Here is a 23,361-nt window from a genome sequence, read left to right as displayed (position 1 = left end):
ACTGCCTGAAGATCAACAGTGAATTGCATGCAGTCAAATCAACTGACATCATAACTTACGTATGACTGTTAGCGTTGCGCTGGTTTGTTGATTTCCATTGTTGCAGGTGTACTCTGCTGTGTCCTCTGGCTTTAAGTTGTGAATGTACAAAGTCTGGACTGTCCCGTCCTGTCCTATTTCATACTTTGAGCTTGGAGAGATCACAGAAGAGCCCTTCTTCCATTCCACTTGCACCCCAGGAATTGAGAGCTCACACTGCAATAGTGCAGTGGTATCTTCCTCAAGTTCCATGTTAGGAAGCTCCTTGGTGAACACTGGAAGTGGTGCTGGAATAATGAAAATATACATCAGTGTCATTTCTCATAGTATAATAGCTTGCCGTAGGTCAGACATTTGTGCAAAGACAGTGCCATTATCAGAATTTGGGTGGAGTCTTTGAGTTGCAAAACTATTTCAGAACTCATTCAGAACGCACATTTACAAAATGGGCCTGTGTCTGGCGACTGTGCATGAATGCCTGGCGCAGGGTCCAAATTCAAGTTGCACTTCTTAGTGTGAAGATGGTCAGTGTACTTTCTGGCTGTAGTGTTAACTAATATGTAGGAGAAGAGCACCCACCCAACTCCCCCATATTCTTACCATGTAATCGATATATACATGAGTAAATAAACTGAATAGCATTTATGTGATATGATATGATTGGTTATTTATAACCCGCTTAATACCCAGAGGTTTCTAAGCACGGACCCGTGATTCGAACCTGCGTTGCTCCGTTTCGTTTTGCTTCCAAGGCGAGCACGTTTCCCCTGAGCTATCCTCCCGAGTGCTAATATCAATCAAAATTGCATCTTCGTTTACAGTACGATACAGCAATCAGACAAAAAAGGAGACACTTCTAGGACACTTAAATAAACTGAAATATCCTGCCTTTTGAAGTTGTAGCCGGAAAGTGCTTCTCAAGACTGGTGCATTCGGACACAAAGCTCGATCACCAGTTCAAAAGTTGTGCTTCGGGACAGCAAACAAATTCTAGTCAACTCAAGCATGATAATCTGTTTGGGTGGTCAACCAATCCTATTTTCAAGATAATAGGCGCGGTTGGGACAGGGACAATATTGTGCAATTGAACATTAATTACTCACAGAAGGGCTTGCAGGGGAAGGACCAGCAGAGGTGATAGGCCCAAACGAAGCTAGGGCATTAACAAAGGTTTAATGCCATTAGCGGCCACTTAAGCTCCCAAAGACAGACATTAACGCTGTTGACAACTTGGGTGCTCAGGGTGCCAGCAGTGTTTTGGTGCCAAACAATTAGCAAAACTGATGAAATTGCACACATGGTTGTAAATCCTTTCATCAAAGAAAGAGAAGCCCAACAGAAGATACCTGCCATGGTAATGTGAGAAATGCCCGTTCCCTCTTTCTATGACGTGCTTGCACATACAGAAGAGGCCTGATGGAGACGGGACATGAGGTGGTTAGGGGTAAGAGTTGTGAACAGTCGGGAGGTGGGTGAGAGGGAGAGGGAACTTAAGAGGAAGGGGAGGCAAGGCGAGCCAGAAAGGGATAGGTCTTCAGTGGGCCAGAATCATGCTCCCTAGGGACAGCAGCCGTCATTGCTGAATTCTGCCTGCCATTTGAGGAATGTGATTGACTGCCCCCGATGAGCAAACAATGTAACAATGACTCTTCACTGAGTAGGTTCTAAGCACAAGTTACATTTGTTTTTTATTTAAACACTAAATGGCCTGTATCCCTGTATACAGTGAGGAGGCTTCTCAATTATGAAATAGGTAGACTAGCATGAAGGCAGTATTACATGTCACGGTTAAGCAAATCTTCCACAGAAACTGTTTGATCTTCTTTCAGCATAAAAGAAAATGTGATGGAAACACTTGAAGCTAATGAATGGCAGCCTCAGTTGTGGGGTGAGGATCCAGCATCCTGAAACACCCCTGTATTCATCTCAATTTCGTTCAGAGGAAATACCGATCTAAGGAGGATAGCATGGAAGAGTACTATATCTCATTTTTGTAACAAGATGATATGTTAACGCTGTTATAAGCCATCTTATCTTCTATGGCAACCAGGCACGGCTCCTTCATATGTATTGGGTGCCCTATGCCACGTATCGCAAATGGCCACAGCCTGATGATGAGTGCATTGTTGACAATGATCAAAATACAGAAAATGTGCTATCATTAGTTCCAAGAAGTAGCAATATTTATTTTTATATGCAAAGGATACAATAAAATATTGTCAAGAACAACCCATGCTACCTATTGCTCCCAAATGGAAGACAGGGGCCATAGTTGACCTGTGTATGTTATGTCATGTTATGTTAGTTGGGTTTTTAAAAAGCGTGACATTTACCCCAAGGCATCTTGGCGCTGGAAATGGATGCAATGTATTCATGAAGAGCTACATGAAATTCAGTTTCGACGGAAAAGGTGGGTTTTTAAGTTTCCAAGATTTTAGCAGGTTTGTTTCACTACAAAGCGCTGGTGGCAGGGCGTTCCACATTCTTGATGCTAGCACTGAGAAGGACTGTGCACCTTTCCTTTCCTTCTTGTACACTGGGATGCTGATTTTGCTCAATTGAGGGCACAACGAGCGGTGTGGAGTTTAAGTTTAGCTGAAAAGGGAGACATATATCTGGCTACAACAAACTCTTAAAAACAATGCACATGCTTTTAAAGGCTATCTGTTTTCTCACTGGAAGCCAGTGTAGAGATTTCAGGGTAGGGGTGATGTGATCTAATTTTTTCAGTTTCAAGAGTACTATGGTCGCTGCATTCTGCACTCTTTGGAGAAGATTGAGCAAAAACTCTGATACATCCAGGTAGGTGCTATTTCTAAAGTATAGTCTGAAAAGGATGAAGAAGTTCATAATGGTTACTCACTGGAGAAAGTAGTGGGAGTACAGGTCTGATTTTCTTAAGCTGAAAGAAGCAGGATTTAGTCACAGCATTTATTTGTCCTTTTAGTGTAAGGGAACTGTCAAGAACAACTCCTAGGTTCTTTACCTCATCTATGGGATCGGGACAAATTCCAAACTCTTCTGGCTAAAATGCAAACGTTTGAGGATGGGGGTATGATTAATAAACATAATCTCAGTTCTATCTGTGCTGATTTTAAGATAGTTCCTGTCCTTGATCACCACTAGGCAGTTTTTGGCTTGCTTTTGTTGGCAATTTGACCTTTGGTCAATATCTATTAGAATATGGGTATCATCTACGTAGTTGAAGAACAGGAGACCACGTTGGTGGATAATTCTCATTAATGGGTGTATATAAATATTGAACAGAATAGGCGACAGAGCTGATCCCTGGGGCACCCCACATGTTACTGGTACAGAGTGGGAGCGGAAATGGCCCATTTAAATGTGTTGACATGCTACAACACTGCTTTTGGAAAAGAACTGTCTTCTCAAAATTCCTTACAGCTCTGTATGCAGGGAGATTTTCTTGCAAATATTTCTTATTAACCACTCCTCTTAAAAGATATCAAGCAAGAGATTGATAGAAAATACTCCTCATTTATTCAGATTCATTTGACAACAGCAGCGTTGTAATGTGACCGCTCCTTGCATCTGTTTATGAGGTGGCTAATGTTCTGACTGTTATAATAATTATATATACATGGTGAGCAAGGAAGGATTCTTTCATTTCTTTCTCCCATTCATCAGACGGCACAAGCATTTTGTCTTATGTTTCTTTTTTTTTTATATCTTGGAGGGTTACTATCTGCATACTGATTGTAGCCTTTGTGTATACACAATGAAAGAAAATGCCCTTCAAAGTGACTTAGGTCACATTACGCAAACTACTTTAACTATCTTCTGAGCAGTCTCCAATACAATTTATACCAAGTGGGCTTTGTGTTTGTTGTGAGTTGGGACATTTTCATTGGTTTTTGATCGTGTACAGTTAGCAGGGTTTGCAACAGACTTACTCCACAGCAGAGATGTTTGCATTTTTCAAGATCCAGTCCTGTTTTAAATGTGACCATGCATCAACAAGGATTGTGGTGGCATGATTCTATACTGCATATAGTCTAACACTCTCTTTATCTTGTTGAGCTTTGTTAAAGATCGCTTACCCGTCCAACATCTGACTGAGGTCCAATGGGTTTGGAGTCCTTATTGTTCTAATGTTCACACATGAATCTACACAGCTAGTTTTAAGGTCTGTTAGAAACCTGAAGGTACTCTCACATCTACTCCCCAGGGATCTTCTGTTCAGGTGGCCAGGGAAGAGCCATCGCTTTTGGATCCCAACCCTGGGGGTGGACAAGCGAGGGAGGATCAACTGTGTCGAGGGTCCTTGGGGATTGGAGAGAAGGTGCCTGAAGGCGAGACATAGTATTCCCCCTTCACTAACACTGACCTACCTGATCCTCTCTCAGTCTTCATGGGATATTATCAATCTCATCCCATCCTTCCTTGTAGTTTCCCACCAAGTACTGAGAAGAGGAAGAGGCAGCTAAGAGTAGTGCACACTTCCTATTGCAAACATCACTCTAGTACTGGGGTGAAGAAGAGGGGTCTGGAGGCATCCAGTTATGAAGATCAGGCAAGTCACATAACAGGTTTATACAAGGTCAGGCAATTCAGTTGAACTCACTTCACCTGCAGCCTGTTAAGAATGGAAAAGAGTATAAAAGGTGGAGCCCAAAAGCATACAAGGAGCAGCAGAAGGGAAATAGAGGAGAGAATCCGCTGTGCAGTAGGACCAGGAAGCCGAGATGCTGGCAACAATCCCGTGAGACGTGACAGAGGGACTGGGCAGGACCAGGAAATCTCATATGGGAAGGCGGGTTGCAGGCACTGCCGTATAGCAGAGGTGGAGCAGAGTACAGAAGCCGGTATGTGTGTGGCGACATGCCTGGCAAAATGGTTTGCGAGAGATGTCGGGAAGAGCTGCGAAGAGCCAGTAATAACTGCAAACGTTAGAAAAAGTCATAAGTATATGACCAGTCAAGAACTGGTATAAAAGAATGCTACAAGGAATACCAGTGTGGAACGTGAAAACCCAAGTCAGAAGAGCCTAAAAAGGGAGACAGCAGCATTGGGGAGATTTATGGTTGCGCAAGCTGTGATGGGTGTACCGTGCGGTCTGAAAACTGCACCCAGACCAGAAAGTTTCCTAATATGAAAGTTACCAACATCAAGAATCAAACCAAAGACAAAGTATAGGGTTACTGGTTGCATGACTTGTGATGGGTGGACCGTGTGGTCTGATGCCTAAACCAGGAAACCTTAAATGGAGAACAAGCTGCAAAGAAGTCTGAAACAATTGGTGAACCAACCCTGAAGGTGGGTCAAGTGTACCTGGTATTTTCTTGTGAACTTTGAACAGATGATACAATGTGAATGCTCAGTTAAAGTCTTGGAGAAGGTAACCCTGAGAGCCAAGCAACCTGATAACTTTATCTTGGGGAAGGAAGTCCCCTGCCTCCGTTTTGTGTGAACGGTGCTACATTTGAACCTGGGGAAGGGAAGCCCAGGACCTTCGTTTGGTGTGAATTGTGATGCACTAGAGCTCAAGGCATAAATTAGTTTTCAAAAATGTATTAGCAGAGTTTGCTAATTAAAATGTTCTTAATTAGCAAACACACCCATTTGATTAGGATTATTCATAATCTAATCACTATGATTATTATGATTAGATTATGTCATCAGAAGTTCTTTGGATCCAAACCATCAAATGAGCATCAATACAGCATTTTTGTGTACCGCTGAAGTAAGATATTAGATAATCAGGCCTTGCAAATTCTTTAAAATTCCACTAGACCTGCAGGTTAAGAAATGTAGTTTACCTATTCGACGTAAAAGAAATGCACTCGCCCTATAGCAATGGGTGACAAAAAATGTAAATGCACATTCTGTAAAATAGTGTATGTCACCACAAACCGACTTTATCTTTGGCACACTGCTGCCACCCAGAAGTCAGCAATGCACAGTGACAATTCCTTTGATATTTACTGCAAAAATAATTAAATGTTACACCAAAGTTTCAAACATCCCCTGCAAATGGTACTCGCCCTTCATAAAATCTACTGGACTATGCGAGTGAGTTAGTGGACTGTGCAAGATCTGGCTGAGTGTCTGTAAAATGTAAAAGGTTAGCTACATGAATGGACACAAATAAATACATAGAATTGATAAAAAGGCTCTGAAAACAGTTGGGGCATGCTCTCTCCAAGAGGTGCTAATATCTAATGCAATCAAAATTATAGAGCAAAGTGAGCTCTGGAGGCTAACTACAGAGTGTTTTATTGCAGTAGATGTGTCGATATACAGTCTGGATGGAACTATTGATCATTTGTTTGCGTAAACATCTAGTTAACCTTGTGTATTGATTATGTAAGAGGAAAAAAGTAAGAGACTAAGCAGAGTAGTAGGTTTAGCGGGCCGAGAACTGGTCAAACTAGGTGGAATATTGTAGTCTTCTGCCATCGCGCTTTCAGGGTTACTGGTATAAAACTGCTCATGTTTTGAGCACCAGTTGCACAGATAAGTACAACCAGCAGGTAAGGTTACAGAACTAGATTTGCCATTAAAAGCAGGTGGCCGTGTGATCATGTACATTTTCAAAAGTGTTCAGTTATCAATGTGATGCATCTTCCCTGACAAAAAAAATCTAGTTAACACTGAGATTTAGATACACTAACCTAAACCTTTCTGTAAAGCATGGAGACAATGCAGTGTTTTACAGAAGCAATAATGCAGTTCTGCATTATGCAACAACTTAAATTGTTAGGAATTAAATGGCATGAGCATTTTTAATTAAGTTACACATACTGGTCTTTGCCAAAGAGAATATATCTTTGCCAAAGAGGATATAGTTAGCTTAATAAAAGTATCATCCAGATTACTTCAGGTTTTCTAATGTTTTAAAAAGAAAAACAAGCTTGCCTAGCACTCCCACGCAGGCATATGGCACTTAAGAGTGACGGAGATGATTACTATTGCACTCTCTCTCTCCAGCAGAGGGTGGAAAAAGCATTAAGAGCCAGAGAGGAATTCAATGAGCAGTGCTTTTATTGAACAGGGTAAGTTAAATAGCTAACTTTGCTGCAAAAGTGTCAATTTAATTAGCAAACATACAGAATTGCAAAGCAAATTGCTATGTGAGAGTGCTTATTTTTTGTCGTGGAACTTGATTGAAGTGAACCTATATTGGAACTGTACTGAACTTGAGATAGGGAACTGAAGAAGAACTCAAGCTGCAAGTAGCTTAACTTTACTTTTGAACACTTATATTTTGCTGGGAAGATTCCCCCACCATGTTTAGTTATAGTTGTGAGGACAAGCATAGGTTTTGACAGAGACAGATTCTTATGTTGCACTTGCAAACACAGACTTTCCTTAGTTTCTTTAGGAAAGGATAATCCCACCATAGCATAGGGCAAGTTAGGCGTTACACCATCCTGATCATTAATAAACTTTCCAAGTCTCAATTTTTAGTACCAGAACAGTAAATCTGTTAAGTCACTATTTTCATCAAACATTTATTGGTTTGACCTCTCATCTCTGAACCGTACAGAGACCCCTGGGCTGTGCCTATGCGTAGAGTCCAAAAAGGATGGATATTGTTGGTGGTTGGCTGAATGCCTCTCACGCTACTCTTTGATCTAGTCCAAAAAGTGAAGGGTTGGTCTGTCATGTGGAAGCCTTGGGGCTGGATGGACCCTTATGTTTGTGCTCTCCTTCTTTCTTCCCATTACTGACTATTTTGCTGCAGAATGTAGGTCTACCCTTCACAATTGGAGTTTGTTTTGCTCTCAGGTGGTCGTGATATGTCCTCCAGGATTACAGATAGTTACCAAAAGGAGGGCTACCAGAGGCAATGAAGATCGCACATCCTATTTGAATGGGACCGGTTGGGCTTTTTACACCTAATTATAAATTGCCATCTTATCCCACTGTGTCTGACAACTTTGCTTTTCAGGGTGTGAGAAACCTAAGGGTATTCTCCCTCCTGATCCCCATGCGTCATCTGCACAGGTAACCAGGGAAAAGCCATCACTTTTGGATCCTGACCCTGGGGGTGGACAAGCGAGAAAGGATCACTGTCAGAGTCAGGCATGTACCTTTAATTATGGCCAGGCAGAGCCAATTAGAAATTCCCACCTGCAGCATGTCAAGGTGCTGCATGTGTATAAAGGCACTCTCATCAAGAGGCACAGAGAGAGGCAGTGGCAAGGGTGTTGAAGCAGCAGAGAGGACATGAGAAGCAGCGGAGAGCTGTGTTTGTGACGCATGCTGACGGTTCATGGAAGTGCAGCCTGTGAGCTGAGCCTCTGTGGAAGGATTAAGTGCTGGGAAGAGAGCTGTGCATGGAGGCTGTCCCTTTTTCTGGTGTTCACAGTGCTTGTTCTCCTGTGCACACACGCCGACACAGGAGTGCCTGACGGGCAGGAGGTGGAGTCCTGAGGCAGAGAGCAGAAGGCCAAACGATCTGCGCTGCTGGAAAACCCTTCTGATTGGGTACCTGTGCTCTCTTTCCCTCCTCCCCTCTGGCCACCCTCTCATGCCCTCTACCCCCACCATTTTGTGAGGCCAAAATCTCAGGGTCATCTTCGATTCCTCTCTCTCTTTCATCCCTTACATCATGGACCTTACTAAGAAGTCTCACTTCTTGCTCCATCACTTCAAAGGTATTCTTCCTTTTCTCACCTTCCCCAATGTATCTCTACAGCCCTAAAATCTCCCCACTGGCTCCCAGTGTCTGCAAGGATCAAATTCAAGACCCTCTGCATCATTCACAAGGCCTTCTGGGGCCTTGGAACACGCTAGCTCCAACTAAATACTCTCCTGCTAGAGCGCTTCGCTCCTCTCACTCCAACTCTTTGTCAAACACTTCTCTAAACAGAGATTGTGGGCGGGGCTCTCTGCTCAGCTGGAGCCTCCCCCTGGAACGGCCTCCCTGGCCCTCTCAGACTTGAGCCTGACATCCTCATGTTCCGGAAACTGCTAAAAACTCTACTCTTCTCTACCTCTTTCTCTTCCCTACTAATCACCCCACTGCAGCTGTGAATGGTGGCCTGATCTTCATGAATCTCACAGGCTGTCAGGCCGTTCTTCCCAGTCGATACCAGCACCCCCACTGCACTGCCCCGTAGGCCCTGCTTGGCGGCTCTGCATCCCACCTGTCGGAGCCAATTGTACTAGCACTCAGCCTGAGGTTCTCCTCCCTGGTTCCTCTTAGCACTTGCCGCCCAGGTACTCCACCAGCACTTGCGCACTCCTCTGCCCCCCCACTCCCTCTCTATCTCCTGCACTTCTCCTCAAAGCACTTGCCTGGCCGAATGCCACAAGGCCTAGTAGGACCATTACTATATTTTACTGTTTTTGCCATTGTTATTTTTCCCTTGTCCCTTTCCTATTTAGGCTTGTGGTACTTTGAAACACTATTCAGTTGTATAAACCCCCTAACAAACGCTCAATAAAATAAATGAATAAATAAATACAAACCTGTGGACACTACCAGCGAGTTTCTACCAAAGGAGAAACCCAGTATGCGAGTGCTTGAACTTTTGTGAAGGATTACTTTGTATCGGAGTGATCGCGCGTTTGACAGAACATGTTTTTTTTTCGAAGTTCTCTGATGTGAATCCTTGTTAACTATTGAACGGTTAAGAATACATTGTAGCGGAGTGGATATGTGCATATGAAAGCACTTTTTTCGAAAGTCTCTGAGTGCTGGGCACTTCATTTAAGGCAACCTACAATGATATTAAACAACAGGTCGAACTGAATGAAAACTTTAACCAATACAATCTCATTATTATTGGATTTCAAACCGAATGAAAGCCTTAACAAATACAACCTCATAATTATTGAATTTCGAACAGAAAGAAAGCCTCAACAAGTACAACCTCATGGTTACTGAATTCCAAACTGAATGAAAACGTCATAAATAAGCAAAACCTTTACATATGGGGATATAAAAATGAATGGAGCTTTAAAACCACCATATGCCGAACACAGAAGTGAATGAACCTTCAAACCAAGTAAAATCCTTATATGTTGAACCTTCAAGTGTATAGAACTTTGAACTTAAGTGAAACCAATACATACTGAATCTTAAAGTGAAAAGAACTTTAAAAATGCAAGTGAACACACTATATGCTGAACTTTAGGGCGATTGAACCTGAACTTTAACGGTGAATCAAAGAGGGCCATATTCGATAACAAAGTGGGAGAACATTTTACATAATAGAAGAACTAGTTACTCTTACCTTGTAACGTTCTTTCGATGGGATGTTCCTCCGACGTATTCCTTATCTTAGATAGAAATCCTTCAGCTTTGCTGGCCTCGGAAAATTTTTTCGCCAGAGGGCGCTGCGCGTCGATGATCGCCGAGTCGATGACCCTCGACGGCCTCCGTGCCGACGTCATCCTGCCTATAAAGGCCGCGCGCAGCGTCCGTTGCTCAGTTCCGTTTTGTAGTCCCCAGTAATGTTTTTGGATTAGACTAATCACCTTGAAGGAGCATAGGCTGCAAACCCACAGGAAGTCATACTGCGGGGATGGATGGGAGGGTCGATAAGGAATACGTCGGAGGAACATCCCATCGAAAGAACGTTACAAGGTAAGAGTAACTAGTTCTTCGAAGGGATTGTGTCCTCCGACGTATTCCTTATCTTAGATAGACTCCCATAGCAGTGGTATTGTGACTGGAGGCGGGAGTAATAAAAGTTATGTTACCCTTCCAGAATGGACAGAGTGTAACACAGCCTTGCCGAATCTAGTTTCTTGACTAGAGGAGGAATCCAGGCTATAGAATTTGGTAAATGTATGTGCGGACGACCATGTGGCAGCCGCACATATATCTCGAATTGGCACCCCTCTTTGAAGGGCTGAGGATGTTGCGATACCCCTGGTAGAATGAGCCCTTAGATTTTGAGGAGGCTCCTTTCCTGCCAATTTGTAGCACTCCAGAATGGCTAAAATAATCCATCTGGAGATGGTTTGTTTTGTTATTGGAAGGCCCAACTTATGTCCTGCATAACCTACAAAGAGTTGGTCTGCTTGTCTGATCTTAGCCAATCTGCTGATATAGAAGCTCAAGGCTCGCTTAGGGTCCAGCCTGTGCAGTCTCTCTTCCTCCTTCCCCGGATGAGGAGGAGGGTAGAAAGAAGGTAATATAATCTTCTGAGTGATGTGAAACTCCGAGACTACCTTCGGGAGGAAGTTAGGCTTCACCTGAAGAACAACTTTGTCCTTGTAAAAGATTGTATGTGGAGGTTTACACGATAAGGCTTGCAACTCGCTAACCCTTCTAGCAGATGTCAATGCTATTAGCAAAACAGTTTTGAGGGTGAGAAGCTTCAATGAACAAGAGTGTAGTGGTTCAAAAGGGGCACCCTTTAGGAAGTTTAAAATTAGGTTTAAATCCCATAAGGGAACTTGAAAAGGTTTCGGGGGATAAACATTAGTTAATCCTTTTAGGTATTGTATTACCAATGGAATTTTGAAGTATGAAGGCTCCTCTGCAGTGCGCTTAAAGATTGATAGCGCTGCGAGATAGCCCTTAATTGTGCCAACCTGTAGGCCTGAATTAGCCAGGTAAAGTAAGAATGACAACACCATAGGTGTACCACAAGAAAAGGGTTCAATATTCTTTTCTCTGCACCAGCTGCAAAATTTGTTCCAACGGCAGCGGTATAGAGTTTTAGTTGCCGGCCTTCTGGCCGAAAGCAACACCTCCATAACATCATCCGGAAGGTCCCAATCCTTGTACCTCAACCTTTCAGACACCAAGCGTGAAGGTTGAGGGTCTTGATGGCTGGATGGAGAACCTGACCTTCCTTCTGCGAGAGAAGATCCTCTCTGTATGGCAGTCGAATTGGAGGGCAGATGGACATGTCTAGAAGGTCCGGGTACCACGTTCTCCTGGCCCAATCCGGGGCAATTAGGATCATGGTCTTCCGAAACCTTCTCAACCTCCTGATCATTTGAGGAATGACAGGGACCGGAGGGAACGCGTACAGAAGTGGGAACTCCCAGTCCACTACGAACGCATCTCCTAGAGCTCCTCTCGGGGGAAATTCCCTTGAGCAAAATCTGTCGCACTTCCTGTTGATACTGGTGGCGAACAGATCCACTTGAGGGGTTCCCCAAAGGGCGAAGATCTCTTGAAGGACTTCCTGAGCTATCTCCCACTCGTGAGAGACTGTGCTCTGCCTGCTCAGAGCGTCCGCTGTCAAGTTCTTCTCTCCGGCTAGGTGAATTGCCGATAGAGAGATTCCTTCCTGAATTGCCCAAAACCAGAGCTGCATCGCCTCTCTGCACAGTGGTAGTGAGCCTACGCCTCCTCTTTTGTTGAGGTAGTGCATGGCCACTGTATTGTCCGTCATTATTAGGACGTTTCTTCCCCGTACAGACGGCAGAAAAGCCTTCAGCGCTAGTCTGATGGCTCTCAGCTCCAACAGGTTGATATGTAGTCTGGACTCCGATGGAGACCAACGACCGCTGATGGTCAAGTCGTTGGCGTGAGCTCCCCACCCCGTGAGTGAGGCATCCGTGACTACTGTTATCTCCGGCCATGGTTGCCAAAACATTTCTCCTTTCAGGATGTTCTCCCGACAGGCCCACCACTGAAGGTCTCGGGCTACTTTGACCGGGATCCGAAGGAGATCTGTCATCCTTCCTGAGAACTGTGACCACTGAGTTCTCAGTGCCCACTGGAGGGATCTCATTCTCAGGCGAGCCTCCGGCACGAGGAATATGCAGGATGCCATGAGGCCTAGCAACCTCAGAAAGTCGTAGGCTGGGAGATATTGGGCATTCTGAAATCTGATGACCATCTGCAGAATATCTCGAGCCCTCACCTCTGGTGGCAAGGCTTTTCCCAGGGAAGTGTCCAGGACTGCTCCAATGAATTGGAGTCTCTGTGATGGTATCATCTGTGACTTCTTTAAATTGAGGGAGAAGCCCAGCTTGTGAAGGAAGTGGCAAACATAATCTAGTTGTCTCTGAGCCTGTTCCGAAGATACAGCTCTGATCAACCAATCGTCTAGGTAAGGGTAGACATGAATCCCTTCCCTCCTTAGACTTGCAGCCACAACCGACATTAGCTTGGTAAAGACCCTCGGGGCGGAGGTTAGCCCAAATGGCAGAACTCGAAATTGATAATGAGAGCTGCCAATTGCGAACCTCAGGTATCTCCTGTGCCTGGGATGGATCGGCACATGGAAATAAGCGTCCTGGAGGTCTAGAGATACCAACCAGTCCTGAAGCTGGAGGGCCTGAAGGATCTGAGAGAGAGTCACCATCTTGAACTTGTCCTTTCGGAGGAATTTGTTCAATTCCCGTAAGTCTAAGATGGGTCTCAGTCCTCCGTCCTTCTTCGGTATTATGAAGTAGGGGGAGTACCAACCCTTGTTCCTTTCCGCTACAGGTACCAGTTCTATGGCACCTTTCTCTAGCAGGTCTAAAACCTCCTGCAAGAGGAGCGGATCTGGAAGCTTCAAAGGGTTGTTCCCCGGTGGATGACTCTGAGGGATATGTAGGAAGGGCAGGCAGTAACCTTGGGCCACTGTCTCCAGAGCCCAAGCATCTGACGTAATAGCCTGCCATTCCGTCAGATGGTGAGTTAACCTGCCCCCTACTGGTGTTCTGTGAGGGGAGACCTCAGAGTGGTTTTGAAGCGGCTGATGCAGTTGCCGAAGGTAAAGTGGCTCCTGCTCCTGCGGGTGCGGCTTTCTTTCCCCTACCCCGTCCACCACGGGTAAATCTTCCTTGGCCTCTTTGAGCCGGTCGTCCCCTGCCCCTTCCATATGAGGAATAGTAACGAAAGGACCGTCCTCTCCACGATGATCCCGAAGGACGAAAGGTATTCTGACGGATAGCAGCTCCCAATGACTTGGCTGCTGCCTTGGACGTTTGCAGTTTCTCCAAACTGTCATCCGCCTTCTTTCCAAAGAGGGTAGAACCGTCAAAGGGCATATTCAAAAGCCTGGTCTGCACGTCAGAGGCAAAACCAGACTTCCTCAACCACGCATGCCTGCGGATTGTGGTACTTGCCGCCATGGCCCTGCTGATACTGTCAGCAGAATCTAGGCCAGTTTGTAGGGTCTCGCACATCGCATCTTTACCATCCCTGATGATGTTTAAAAATGCGTCCCTTTCCTCTCCTTCTTGGAGGCAGTCAGCCGCTGATGAAGCGCACTCCCAAAGGGTGTGGCTGAACCTAGCGAGCGTACAGGTCGCGTTAATAGACTTTAACGCCATGCTACAGGCAGAAAAAACCTTCTTAGCCATGGCATCATACTTTTTGTCATCCCTATCCTGCGGAGCAGTGGGGTATGCAGATGTGCTGCCTGATGAGGTTGCAGCCTGTACAACCAAGCTCTCAGGAGTAGGGTGTTTTGACAAATATTCAGGGTCAGAACTAGCCACCCTGTATTTTGTTGACAGTTTTTTATTTACTGCCGGGATAATTTCTGGCGTTTCCCAGTTTGTCAAAATCCTTCTCTGTAGAGCAGAGTGAAATGGAACCACAGGATCCTCCTGTGGGCCCTTGTCCAGTATGTCAGTGAGGTCATCCTGCTGAAAGGCAGGAGAAGGTGCAGACCAACCCATAAATTCTATGATTCTAGACATCAGAGCTCTATATGGAGTCTCCGCATGTTCTCCTGGGTCTGGTTTGATAAATTCTGCTTCAGGAGAAGTGTCCAAGCCACTAGCTTCCTGAAGTGCATCCTGAAGATTTTTTAATCTTCCTTCCTCAGAGGCGAAAGTCTCTGGCTCTGGTGATGTGGTCCTCTGTAAATCAATATCTTGGTCTGAATCCTCCCTTTCCTCAAAAATCGAGGTTAAAGGGGGATACATTGGTTTTTGGAATGGTATAAACCCCATTTCCAATGCAGAAGGAGCCATCATCACAGGCCTTGAAAACGTCGATGTCGTCGACACCGACGTGAAAGTACTCGAAGGCGCCGTGAAAAGCGTCGAGAAATGTGTACTAGGCCTCGAAGAACTCGAAAGGATCGGAGTCCTGCTCGAGAACGACGTCGACGTTCTCGGCGTCGAGTCGGAGGTCTTTTGTCTAACCGTTGGCTGTGGAGTAGCCGTGGTTCTTTCCTTCACCGGCGTCGATATCGGCGTCGACGTCGGCGTCGACTCGATCGACTGATGCGCCGATGAATCCTTCGACAACGGCGTCGATGGCGCCGACCTCTGTTTCGAAGGAGTTTTCGACGATGGCGTCGATGATGCTTTATCTCCCGATGGCTCGAGGCGCTTTCGGGTTGACTTTTCCGCCGGGTACTGCGACTCGCGGCGTTTAGATTTTTTGGGTTTTTTACCCGGGGTATCACCCTCAGCTGTCTTCGAGGGGGACGAGGCCGCTTTCTCGAAGACGCTTAGCATCTTTTTCCTGAATTCCTCCCACTCAGCTTGCGAGCTGCGTTTTGTGGGGCAATGAACTCTCTCAGGAGAACTCGACGAAGATGACGAAGGGGATCTCCTACGTCTCTTCTTCGAGTGTCTCGATGTCGACGAGTGGTGGGAGCCACTTCGTGATCTAGATCGAGAGTGTTTTTTATGGTGAGGAGACGAACGTCTCGACTCTACCGAAGAAGCTTTCGAGGAAGTTAAAGTTGACCTACCTCTCTCGAGCTTCCCCCTACGCTCCTTCAAGGCTTTCGCCGTCATGGAAAGGCATTCCTCACACTCCGAACTCTGGTGCGTGATTCCCAGACACCACAAACAGACCCTGTGAGGGTCCGTCAACGACATTTTCTTCCCGCAGTCTCGGCACTTTTTGAAACCGGACCGAGGGGTCGTCGGGTCGGAGGAGGATGCCATCGATATCGAGGTAAATAGTAGTTATTATATACGTTATCTTGACGAGAACTGAGCAACGGTGTTCCGAGGCACAACGAAGCGCGGAAAAACGGAACTGAGCAACGGACGCTGCGCGCGGCCTTTATAGGCAGGATGACGTCGACGTCGGCACGGAGGCCGTCGAGGGTCATCGACTCGGCGATCATCGACGCGCAGCGCCCTCTGGCGAAAAAATTTTCCGAGGCCAGCAAAGCTGAAGGATTTCTATCTAAGATAAGGAATACGTCGGAGGACACAATCCCTTCGAAATATATTTTGAAAACTGAATGAACTACAACTCTCAAGACTCCTTTATGTTTGGAACTGTGTTATTTGGAACTTGAGGAAGGGAACTCCGAGCATTGGTCAAAACTGTATTATCCTGAATTTAAGGAAGTCCATTTTGAGACTTTTCGTTCAAACTGTTTATACTTAGGGAGGGGAGCTGAAAGAAAGCTGCAAGCCGGACGAGGCTAAGAACTTTGTGTTGAACACTTTTTTGTTGGTTGTTTACATCCCTACACATTGTATAGATTAGGTGAGAGGGCAAGCATAGGTTTTGGACAAAGACAGATTCTTCAGTTGAACACTACTTTGCTTAGTTTTATTTTGATAGGGAAATCCCACCATTGTATAGGGCAAGATAGGCCTTTTTCCATTCTGACTTTTAAGTTAATAAAGTGTATTATTTCTAACTCAGAATCTGTTGTCTGTGTCTTAATCCAAAATGCCTCCACAAGTGATACATACTGATAGACTCTGGGCGGAACTCAATGGAGGCTGAAATTAAGGCTGCTATATATCATCTCTGCTGGGATCAAAAATTATCTGGATCCACTCTTGCCTGCTGACCCTACCACCATCCTGTGATGGGCGCCGGCGCACTGCCGTGCATACCTTGTTGTTTGCTGCCTTCTACATGCTGCTTTTCCATTGGCTGCCAGGCTGAGCATTCAGCCTTTATTTGCATTGGCTGCGCTGGAGGCCGGGAGGCACAGCCAGCCTCAGTGAAGGCCGTAGTTAAGGCTGCTGTATATCGTCTCAGCCAGCAAACCTGGAAGCCTCACTCCCGATGCCGTTGTGTGCAAGCCCTGGCCAATCCTCCCTTCCGCAAGGTAAGCTGGGTAACTTGATGCATACTGCATTTAGTTATGTTTTATATACTTAATATTGCACGGTGCAAACTTTTACTATATCCTATGCAAGCGTGTCGCACCTTCCCGATCAGTGATCTCTGCACTTGTCCCCTACCGTGCCGCAGACCTTTCAACCATACTGGCACAGAGGTTGCCGTGATCACTAACAATACAATACCCGTGCAACCACATTTTCTTTCTCGCCTATTATGTGCCCTCCTTTCTCCACTGCACCACGAGTCAAGCATTTCAAGAACATTAACATTCGCCAACTTGGCATTTTATGCACATTTGCTCCTGTTTGCCCCTGTACTACAGGATGAAGCTTCTCAGGAGTGATTGTTTACCTACTCCACTCTGGTACCTTATGCATGATTGTACCCTTGTATCTAGCTCCTCTCACCTTGAGGTGCTTTTCTCTCCTGTTTAAATGTATACCTAATGTAGCCCCCGCACCATGAGATGGGCTTTGACAGATTATGCACCTACCTGATATTGTCTCCTACTTAAATGTATACCTGATGTAGCGTCCATACCATGAGGCGTGCTTTGGTATGCCTCTCTATCCCTCTCACCACTCCTAACTCCTGGAGTGATTTCTTCCTCCTTTCCTCCCATCTCTCCCTCTCTTCCGCTCACGCCAAGCCTACTCCAGCACTGCCACCTACCTTCCCGTTCATCCGCCCATGAAGCATGTGCCAGTTGCGGCTTTCGCTGCCACTTTCTCTCTGCCTCCTCCTCCTCTGGCTCACTTACATCCTGGCATAGCCCTTTCCATGCTCCAATCTTCTATCTCTGATACTCTTGATGTTCTTGCCCCTGTCATGAGAATACGCTTGAAGCCCAAAGCCAAGTGCAACTCCTGGTACGACTCTGACCTCGTCACCCTTAAATGCAAGTGCAGGGTGGCTGGGAGGAAATGGCTAGCTTTTTGTGCATCCTCTGACAAACTGGCATGCTGCCTGCTCCAAAGGCAATACCAGCTTTCTGTCCGCACCAAGAAGAGAGCCCACATCCAAGCCTGCATCTCTGCGGCATTTAACAACTTGGCCAAACTCTTTAAAATCTGCAAGGAGCTGGCCAATCCTGCTGCAGTCTCTACCTCTCCTGTCCCCTCCAAGGCCCTCTGCATGGCCCTGGTTTCTCATTTCATCTCTAAAACTCAGGACATCCTGTCCACTCTCTCGTCCTCTCCTCCTCCCTCCACTCTCTCCTCTACCACTGGCCCCCCTGTGGCCACCTCTCCTCCCTCCTTCTCTGCCTTTCCTCTATTCTCCCCTGTCAAGGTTTCTAGACAAGTCTGATCTATGAAAGTCTCATCAAAACAGGTTCTTCCCTGTTCTTCCAAAACCTTCAAGGACCACATTGACACCCACGGTCCTGCTCTGGCTGACTTCTGCAACCACTCCTTCGCCACTGGAGCCTTCCCTTCCCTCCTGAAGCACTCCCATGTGCACCCTCTTCTTAAGAAACCCTCAGCCGACCACTCCTGCCCGGCTAACTATCGCCCAATCTCCATCACTCTTTTCCTGGGCAAACTCCTGGAAAAGCTGGCCATCTCCCAGCTTAATCTTCATACTGAATCTGTTGGTTGTCTCCATGACCATCAGTCTGGCTTCACAGCAGCCAGAAGCACGGAAACTGCTCCCCTGAACATCCATGAAGACCTGCTCTCTAACCTCGATTCTAATCTCCCCTCTGTTCTCATCTTACTTGATCTCTCTTCTGCCTTTGACACGGTCCACCATGCCATCCTGCTCAATCGTCTCTGTGATAACCTGGGTGTCACCGATCAGGCCATGGCCTTGCAGAACTCTTTCCTCTCTGATCGACCCTCCCAGGTCCAACTTGGGTCCTTCCTTTCCTCTCTCTCACTCGCTACCTGGGGTGTTCGCCAGGGGTATAACATCTCTCCCTGGCTGTTCAACCAATACCTGGCACCTCTTGCCCACCACATTGCCGCTCTCTGCTACAGCTTTCAGTGCTATGCAGCTTTTCAGGCTCCTCTCTGCCACCTCTTCTCCTTCTCTCATCTCTGACTGTCTGTCTGCTATCCAGGAGTGGTGTGCCGCCAACGATCTCTGCCTGAATGCCAGTAAGATGGGGATTCTCCTCATCGGCACACCTGCACCCTCCTTTCCTGTCACTCTCTGGCTGGCCTCTGGCCTCTTCCTGCTCCCACTTACGAGGCTAAGAACCTCTGGGTCATCTTCGACTCCACACCCTCTTTTTCTCCTCACATCTCTGACGTCTCTAAGAAGTCAAACTACCAACTGCACCTCCTCTAAGCTATTCTTCCTTTCCTCTCCTTCCCAGAGAAGCTCACTGTCTCCAGAGCTCTGGTTCTCGCTAGGCTGGACTACTGCAACAGCCTCTTTTAAATCTGCCTGCTTCTACTCTACGCCCTCTGCAACTCATCCAGAACAGAACTGCAAGGCTTGTCCTTGGCCTCAAACCCAGGGATTGTATCTCACCAGCACTGAAATCTCTGCGTTGGCTCCCAGTGGCTGTGAGGATTCAGTTGGGGTCTAAATACCTCAGTGATGTCATGAATGAGATTTGTGATGGCATCTTTGATGTCATGTGTGTTAGTCCTTGCAATGCACACTGGTGGCACGAGTTATGTTTGCTTAAATTACCATAATGGTCGAATTTCTTTTTTTTTGTTGGGATTTACCTGTAAGCATAACGTCCCTGTAACAACATTTTTCCATTGAATTTCATAGGTTTTTGCTAGTGCAACTTAACCATAATGTCCCTTTAACAATGTTTTTGTTAGTGAATTTCACTAACAAAATTTGTTAGTGGTTTTTAGTAGGGCACTGTAAGCAGAACGTTGCTTTAGCATAGCGTTTTCTGTAAAGAGGATAGGTATTTTGTACAGCAACATAACCATAACCTCCCGTTAACAACGGTTTGTTACTGATTCCTTGGCTGCCATCAAGATAAACGTGTGGAATGGGCAAATTGTCTGGTGTATGTATCCATTTGCGCTACCCCTTACTTTTTTGAATAGTGTTGGTGTATCGTACCAATTACATATGTACATAGTAAATCTTGTTTAGTGTGTCAGGAGGCTCTCTTTTTGTGTTAACAGTACATGATAAATCTGTGCCGCACACTACCGCCCGGGATGAATACAGATGAGCAATGTGGACGTTTCCTATGGACACTGCACCTGTTTGGCGTATGTGCAATGACACTGCAACTATCCGTAGGACTCGGTTAGTGGCTGCATGTCTGCATCTTCGAATGCACTTTTAAGTAGTTGTAGAAGCGCACCTGTTTCCGTTACACACCTAGACCCATGCATAGGTCATCCACTGTGTGCTGGTAACACCGCCCCTGTCGCCAGCCTTACGGATTCATGCAGTAGGCTACCGCATTTAAAGTACTGCTGCCGACTTCATGGGTGGCTCTGCAAGCCTACCAATTGTGTGGCTAAAGTACTCCTAACTGTATAACGGTCACTGGTAAACAAGGAACAGCAACCTGCAGTGTCACGTGGGCGTGTTAAATGTCGCATAACTTTGATTTATCTGCTGCTTGCCTTTCCATGACCCGTGAAACAGATACATTGTGTCTGCACTGAGCATTGTGATGGAAAGTATCAAGAGGTCGCCTGCCGGTCGTACAGTTGAAGGAAACATGTAACTGCAGGTGGAACAGTTGGTACTAAGTCTGCAAAATGGCAAAGCTGGTGCACCTTCCTAACGCACATACTGGTCCATGTAAAGGCAAGTAAGGAAAGAGCAGGATATGCAGAGCACAAACAACCTTAGTGGTTGTTGGAAAAGCGCTGTAGCTGCATGGGTCACACAGAATAAATGGCTTCCTGGTGCACGTAATGAAGCTGTGTTTTGCATTGTTGTAAACATTCTTATATTCTACAATGTATATATATTCGTGAAAGCTACTCCTAACACTAATGACTTAGCATAAACTGTTTGTACTGCATGTGATGACAACTAAAATTAAATCACAAGGGACCAGTGGGCAGGCTACCGGCCTTCCAAAAATTACGTACGGTACTTTCATGTACAGCATTTCCCACATCTGCTGCGGGCAACAAATGGGGCACTCCTGTAGGGCAGCGGAGCTGTAAAACAACCTTTGCAAACCATATGCTGCGCTACAGACCCTTACCCGGCAAAGAGCATTGTATTTTGCATGTACTGCAACGCGCTACTGAACAGAGGGAAGGTACTTGGAAGTGTGTGGGAGGGGTGCTTACAGGAGCATTACAATGACTGGTGCCTATGTAGGTGAGGGCCACCCAAAATTCCGTCTCCCGGCACGTCCCCTATAGTATCCAGGCAGGTGCTGCCCCTTCTGTACCGGACCTTTCCTGCCGTCCCGTCTGTGGCATCTGAGAGAACACCATAATAAATTAAAATGAACTGGGAAAGGAAAAAAGGTAAATACAGAAAGCACCTTTCACAGATCAACAAGGGAATTTCCAAAGCATGCACGTAGGGTGTGAGGCGTGACAGGTTGGTAAACATTGTAGTTCAATCGGTTAGAAAAGGGGTCACTGTACAAAGAGGTTTTTTTACGTGTTGCAGAGCGTTTTCAAGAGAGCAACACTAACTACAAAAAATATCACTACTTTCAAGAACGGCACCAAGGCAATTTAAAAGGGGTGTGCAAAAATCAGGATGGCTGGCATCGTAAAATGAACGCTATAGATGGGGAAAAGTATTTGTGCTGTGAAATGTCATTTTCCCATGGGCGAAGTATGCCATTGGCACATGTCGAACAAAGACACAAATACACTTATTTGCAATGTAGCGCGCTGTCTGCATTCACAGACCAAATAGAAAATGACGCTGCCACATCAGTGACTGCATAATGCGATAGAAACCTATGCAAGAGATCGGAAACAAATGAAAGAACTGGGCAAGTACCTCCTTCATCGCAAACGGCACTGAAGCTTGTGTAACATGCTGTGCAATTTTGCCTGCACAATGAACAGCAATAATATCGGCATGATTGCATATCACAAAAGTGTCACACAGAGAAACGCAAATCAGGCACTTCATTGTAGCTGCTCCATAGCACTACACATGCACATGATAGATTACAAAATGAGTAGCCACTGCGCAGTGTTTGCCAGTAACTTTCAGTCAATGTATGTCGGAATCTCCTAAAACCTGCACGCTGTGCCCCGTGAAACACACAGCCATAACAGCACCCTCTGCATTTCTGTCGTCAAATTCACTGTGTAGCACATTCTGTTCGTACACACCACACCCATAAACTTAATTGCCCAATCCCATAGCCTCTGCAGGGCCATTTCTATGGGCGTCAACTGCAAAATGGGAATATGTAACAAGTGCCACCCTGCAACTATCGCAATATTTGCAGACTTTTCATGCTGGGCGAGCGCGGGAGTGGGGGAATAACTTTCGACCAAGGGAGCGGACGTTGTTAGTTGTGGTGGCTCTTAAAAGAAACTTTGGGTTTGTTTTTTTGTTGTTGTTTATTTTCTTTTTGTTAACGGTGCTTCCCTAGTAACACTTTTTTTGTGGTTTTCTTATGTAAATGTGTGTTTTCAACGTCAGCTCACATTCTTACAATAGGGTCTTCAGTATAGTGTGTAGATTGGGAAACAACATTTCATTGCCACTGTGCAACAAAAATATGCCATTTTTGCCATGAAAAGGTGTATGTATCGCGAACCAATGTTCTCATTCTCACAGGAGAACATCCCAGCAGCACTCAAGAAGTCACACATGCTTCTGTTGATGAGACCCCTTCCGACCTCTGGCTGGCGACAGCAATCACTTCCACACTATTCTTGTGGGTATACATGAGAAAAGCACCTTCGCAGTAGGAAAAATGCACTGCACTGCTTTCATCATGATCTTCAGTTGACGGAAGACACAGGAAAAAGACATGTAACCCATAAAGAAGGCTCCAAAGTGCACAATCAGTACAGTTGCCGAAGAGGCCACGCGTTGACATTCTACGAGCAGTCCGCCAAAACAGCACACTTCGACACTACACCATGAAGCGTCCACTCCCTCCAAACCGAAATTGCCAGACAAGTCTTCTTGGAGGGCATACACGCACAGATCTTCCAAAAAGCCATCACCCACAATGAAAACTGTGCATCTTGCCATGTTTGCCAGCCGCAGTACACAAAGTAATGGAGAAAGTGAATGCTGCCCTTTCCTGTGAGGCACAACCAGAGCACCTGATTGGCCAAAGGCCATACTCCCATTCCCATTGGCCACCATGGTGAGAAGCGCAGTATGTGCCACGTGCCTTTCCCCAATGACCTCGAGGGCCGCGCCCCGGTGAAGCAGGAGGAGTCCTTCTCCCTATTGGTGCTCTTTCCTGTGACGTACACCCTGAGCACCTGATTGGCCAAAGACCATAG

At 46.0% G+C, this 23,361-nt stretch overlaps 1 protein-coding gene across 12 annotated transcripts in view; it reads right to left on the bottom strand.

Moving 5' to 3' along the window:
• Positions 1–23,361, bottom strand: part of OBSCN (obscurin, cytoskeletal calmodulin and titin-interacting RhoGEF) — a 3,169,051-nt gene that overhangs the window by 1,581,532 nt on the left and 1,564,158 nt on the right. For all 12 annotated transcript variants that reach the window (XM_069647058.1, XM_069647065.1, XM_069647061.1 and 9 more), the window contains one exon: positions 60–326. In XM_069647058.1, coding sequence (XP_069503159.1) covers positions 60–326 — 267 coding nt within the window. The remainder of the gene's footprint in view (positions 1–59; positions 327–23,361) is intronic.

The sequence above is a fragment of the Ambystoma mexicanum genome, chromosome 2q (genome assembly GCF_040938575.1).
Source record: "Ambystoma mexicanum isolate Mex_15411 chromosome 2q, UKY_AmexF1_1, whole genome shotgun sequence".
In the NCBI taxonomy this organism is placed as follows: Eukaryota; Metazoa; Chordata; class Amphibia; order Caudata; family Ambystomatidae; genus Ambystoma; species Ambystoma mexicanum.
Note: the sequence above shows the minus strand (reverse complement) of the source record. Positions and strands in the feature narration are given on the sequence as shown.